This window comes from Drosophila pseudoobscura, chromosome X (assembly GCF_009870125.1).
Source record: "Drosophila pseudoobscura strain MV-25-SWS-2005 chromosome X, UCI_Dpse_MV25, whole genome shotgun sequence".
Classification (NCBI taxonomy): domain Eukaryota; kingdom Metazoa; phylum Arthropoda; class Insecta; order Diptera; family Drosophilidae; genus Drosophila; species Drosophila pseudoobscura.
Genome location: NC_046683.1, coordinates 59,340,784 through 59,346,247, shown reverse-complemented (window position 1 = coordinate 59,346,247; position 5,464 = coordinate 59,340,784). Strand labels below are relative to the sequence as shown.

General features: G+C 56.6%; 1 protein-coding gene across 1 annotated transcript; it reads left to right on the top strand.

The window, feature by feature from the left end:
* Positions 1-240: 240 nt before the first annotated feature.
* Positions 241-4,085, top strand: LOC6900064 (uncharacterized). The gene is made up of 2 exons (XM_002135392.3): positions 241-392; positions 480-4,085. The coding sequence occupies exons 1-2, from the start codon at positions 390-392 to the stop codon at positions 3,909-3,911; spliced, it is 3,435 nt and encodes a 1,144-aa protein (XP_002135428.3). The 5' UTR covers positions 241-389; the 3' UTR covers positions 3,912-4,085.
* Positions 4,086-5,464: the final 1,379 nt, after the last annotated feature.

Here is a 5,464-nt window from a genome sequence, read left to right as displayed (position 1 = left end):
TGAGGCAGAGTCCAAGACGAGACGGAGGCTGTTGGGGGAACACTTGGGCACTTGAAGGCTTGAGTGGCGCATGTTGGAGCTTGGGCTTGCAAATCCATCGAAGCCACACCAAAGCTCTGCTGGGATTGCTGCTTTTGTTACCGTTTTGGTATCGGTTCCATTCGGAGTCGGAGTCGAAATCGGATTCCGATTCGGTTTCCGTTGCTGTTTGCTGGCAAACAAAGTGCCGGTCATTGTTTGGTTTTATGCGAGCGCCGAGCAGAGCCGCGCCGCGCCACGCCGCTTGGCAAACATTAGAGCGTATAAATATGCCGACAAATTGCGACTATTAATCATTCGACCCATAGATTCCATCGATAAAACAATTAGCTTGGAGATCTATACTCAAAATGGTGAATATCCCAACCCCAGGAGAATCTACCAGGACTACTTCCTACCTATCTCCAAGCACACACATTTCAATTCCTTACTCATTGCAGAAACTTTTCATTGCGTGCATCTTCATTGCCGCCGCGACGGCTGCAGTGATTCCTGTCGAACAAGCCAGGCACCGTCGCGACGTCTCCGAGATCGTGAACGATTACGTCCCGCCAGCAGAGGAAGTTGCCCTCGATGCTCCCCTCGGAGAGATCGCCCAAGACTCGGCTGTCGTGGGAGAGGATGGATACCGCTACAAGACCGTGCGTCGCCTGAAGTACCGCCAGCGTCGGGATGTGTCCGAGATCGCCAACGAATATCTGCCCCCATCCGAGGAGGTTGTCACCGAGGCTCCTCTTGAGGAAGCTCCCGTCGAAGAAGCCAGCCAGGATTCCGCTGTTCTCGCTGCTGATGGATACCAGTATAAGACCGTGCGTCGCCTGAAGTACCGCCAGCGTCGTGATGTCTCCGAGATCGCCAACGATTATCTGCCCCCATCTGAAGAGGTTGCCACTGAGGCTCCTCTTGCGGACGCTCCTGTCGAGGAAGCCAGCCAGGATTCCGCTGTTCTCGCTGCTGATGGATACCAGTATAAGACCGTGCGCCGCCTGAAGTACCGCCAGCGTCGGGATGTCTCCGAGATCGCCAACGAATATCTGCCCCCATCCGAGAAGGTTGTCACCGAGGCTCCTCTTGAGGAAGCTCCCGTCGAAGAAGCCAGCCAGGATTCCGCTGTTCTCGCTGCTGATGGATACCAGTATAAGACCGTGCGCCGCCTGAAGTACCGCCAGCGTCGTGATGTCTCCGAGATCGCCAACGATTATCTGCCCCCATCTGAAGAGGTTGCCACTGAGGCTCCTCTTGCGGACGCTCCTGTCGAGGAAGCCAGCCAGGATTCCGCTGTTCTCGCTGCTGATGGATACCAGTATAAGACCGTGCGCCGCCTGAAGTACCGCCAGCGTCGTGATGTCTCCGAGATCGCCAACGAATATCTGCCCCCATCCGAGGAGGTTGTCACCGAGGCTCCTCTTGAGGAAGCTCCCGTCGAAGAAGCCAGCCAGGATTCCGCTATTCTCGCTGCTGATGGATACCAGTATAAGACCGTGCGCCGCCTGAAGTACCGCCAGCGTCGTGATGTCTCCGAGATCGCCAACGATTATCTGCCCCCATCTGAAGAGGTTGCCACTGAGGCTCCTCTTGCGGACGCTCCTGTCGAGGAAGCCAGCCAGGATTCCGCTGTTCTCGCTGCTGATGGATACCAGTATAAGACCGTGCGCCGCCTGAAGTACCGCCAGCGTCGTGATGTCTCCGAGATCGCCAACGAATATCTGCCCCCATCCGAGGAGGTTGTCACCGAGGCTCCTCTTGAGGAAGCTCCCGTCGAAGAAGCCAGCCAGGATTCCGCTATTCTCGCTGCTGATGGATACCAGTATAAGACCGTGCGCCGCCTGAAGTACCGCCAGCGTCGTGATGTCTCCGAGATCGCCAACGAATATCTGCCCCCATCCGAGGAGGTTGTCACCGAGGCTCCTCTTGAGGAAGCTCCCGTCGAAGAAGCCAGCCAGGACTCCGCTGTTCTCGCTGCTGATGGATACCAGTATAAGACCGTGCGCCGCCTGAAGTACCGCCAGCGTCGTGATGTCTCCGAAATCGCCAACGACTACCTGCCCCCATCTGAGGAGGTTGTTGCTGATGCTCCAGTCGAGGAGGTTCCCGTCGAAGAAGCCAGCCAGGACTCCGCTGTTCTCGCTGCTGATGGATACCAGTATAAGACCGTGCGCCGCCTGAAGTACCGCCAGCGTCGTGATGTCTCCGAGATCGCCAACGAATATCTGCCCCCATCTGAAGAGGTTGCAACTGAGGCTCCTCTTGCGGACGCTCCTGTCGAGGAAGCCAACCAGGATTCCGCTGTTCTCGCTGCTGATGGATACCAGTATAAGACCGTGCGCCGCCTGAAGTACCGCCAGCGTCGTGATGTCTCCGAAATCGCCAACGACTACCTGCCCCCATCTGAGGAGGTTGTTGCTGATGCTCCAGTCGAGGAGGTTCCCGTCGAAGAAGCCAGCCAGGATTCCGCCGTTCTCGCTGCTGATGGATACCAGTATAAGACCGTGCGCCGCCTGAAGTACCGCCAGCGTCGTGATGTCTCCGAAATCGCCAACGACTACCTGCCCCCATCTGAGGAGGTTGTTGCTGATGCTCCAGTCGAGGAGGTTCCCGTCGAAGAAGCCAGCCAGGACTCCGCTGTTCTCGCTGCTGATGGATACCAGTATAAGACCGTGCGCCGCCTGAAGTACCGCCAGCGTCGTGATGTCTCCGAGATCGCCAACGAATATCTGCCCCCATCCGAGGAGGTTGTCACCGAGGCTCCTCTTGCGGACGCTCCTGTCGAGGAAGCCAACCAGGATTCCGCTGTTCTCGCTGCTGATGGATACCAGTATAAGACCGTGCGCCGCCTGAAGTACCGCCAGCGTCGTGATGTCTCCGAAATCGCCAACGACTACCTGCCCCCATCTGAGGAGGTTGTTGCTGATGCTCCAGTCGAGGAGGTTCCCGTCGAAGAAGCCAGCCAGGATTCCGCTGCTCTCGCTGCTGATGGATACCAGTATAAGACCGTGCGCCGCCTGAAGTACCGCCAGCGTCGTGATGTCTCCGAGATCGCCAACGAATATCTGCCCCCATCCGAGGAGGTTGTCACCGAGGCTCCTCTTGAGGAAGCTCCCGTCGAAGAAGCCAGCCAGGATTCCGCTGTTCTCGCTGCTGATGGATACCAGTATAAGACCGTGCGCCGCCTGAAGTACCGCCAGCGTCGTGATGTCTCCGAAATCGCCAACGACTACCTGCCCCCATCTGAGGAGGTTGTTGCTGATGCTCCAGTCGAGGAGGTTCCCGTCGAAGAAGCCAGCCAGGATTCCGCCGTTCTCGCTGCTGATGGATACCAGTATAAGACCGTGCGCCGCCTGAAGTACCGCCAGCGTCGTGATGTCTCCGAAATCGCCAACGACTACCTGCCCCCATCTGAGGAGGTTGTTGCTGATGCTCCAGTCGAGGAGGTTCCCGTCGAAGAAGCCAGCCAGGACTCCGCTGTTCTCGCTGCTGATGGATACCAGTATAAGACCGTGCGCCGCCTGAAGTACCGCCAGCGTCGTGATGTCTCCGAGATCGCCAACGATTATCTGCCCCCATCTGAAGAGGTTGCCACTGAGGCTCCTCTTGCGGACGCTCCTGTCGAGGAAGCCAGCCAGGATTCCGCTGTTCTCGCTGCTGATGGATACCAGTATAAGACCGTGCGCCGCCTGAAGTACCGCCAGCGTCGTGATGTCTCCGAGATCGCCAACGAATATCTGCCCCCATCCGAGGAGGTTGTCACCGAGGCTCCTCTTGAGGAAGCTCCCGTCGAAGAAGCCAGCCAGGATTCCGCTGTTCTCGCTGCTGATGGATACCAGTATAAGACCGTGCGTCGCCTGAAGCTGCGTCACCGCCGTGCCCTGTAAGCACTGAGAAATGTACCTGCGGCTCGTTCACGACTCGAATCATTCACCCCCCTCGCCCCACCAAGAACAACCACTATTAGGCTTTAAGTAAGAACGACTTCTGTTTGCTATTGTTTAACGATTGAAATCAACGAAATAAATCCAACGAAAATTGTTATAGTATACATCGTACATGTGTCGTGGGGCCCTTTCCTTGTTTCGCAGGACGCTCCACGTCCACGCCCACGCACCTGTCGCGGGGTGGAGCTTCTACGAATGGGAGCTGGGAGCAGGGACTCGATTCCATAAATTGTATACCTTTTCGCTTAGTTATGACAGCAACAGTTAAGCCCACGGCTCAGCGCACAAGAACGCAATTATCCAAAAACGACGCCCACAGCGAGGACGGTGTCCCGGATGAAGGAAGGGTGAAGGGTCAGCCCGGGTCCTGGTCCTGGTTCTGCCACCTTGTTCGGGCGCAACTTCAATGTGCTCTAACAAATACTTTAAGCTATGCTTTTGAAGATGTTAATCTCATGTCAAGTCCACTTTACACACAACGTTAAGGGTTTGCCTTGGCACTGGTCCTGGGACCTGTTCCTGGTCCGGACCAACACCAGCAGCAGCAGGACAAAGTCACCCATTGATTTTTGTGTGTTTGTGTGCGGGGTGTTGGCAGCCGGGGTGATGGGGCTGGGCAGAAAAAAAGTTGTTAAGTTAAAAGGCATTTGAACCGCAACGCCGAGGAGGATTTCGGTCAGCGCTCCTTTTTGGGGATCTAACAACTTCCTTTGCACGCGCCTCCAAACGATACCAAAACGATGGAGGTCGTCAGGAACGGAGGGAGGGTGTGGAGTGTGGGCGTGGACGAGGACGAGGACGAGGACAAGGACTGTTGGACAGCCCCAACTAATAATAATTTATCGATCCCCTAGCCAAAGTAGTCACATACGTGGGTCGCCCTATGATTTATGGCAGCCAGCAGGGACTTGTGTGTGTGGGCCGTGCCCACGCTGAGGTCCTGGGCTGGCTTAGGCCAGGACGCGGCTCCGTGCCCTGGCCAGAGGAAAACGCTATCCAAGGTGCCAGACAGGCGGCCAGCGCAGTGCCAAATTGGTTTAATGTGTGGTTAGACAACTTATTTAACGTTTTCAAGTGGTTAGCGCCCGCACACACAGTCCCGCACTCCCGCACTCCCGCAGTCCCGCAGATGTGGCTGTGGATATATGGATATGTGGATTGGTGGATTGGTTGGATGTGGAGCAGGGACAGCGGCCGGACCGGACCGGACCGGACGGACCAGACCGGACCGTACCGGAGCAGAGCAGAGCAGTCAGTCAGCGATTTGGGCACTCAGGTGGCACAGCTCTCATCGCCCGGGGGGATCCGACAAGGCAACAGTCGTTTTGTTGCGCTTTGTTTGGCCACATAAATCATGCAACGCCGTTATTTACTCGTTTGTCGAGAGCGAGGCGAACTGGTTACGTTACGTATGCTATGCCCCTATCTACAGTATCTACAAGTAGGGCCCCAGGCCCCCGGGCCCCGTCCCCATACGCTGATGCATCATCCAC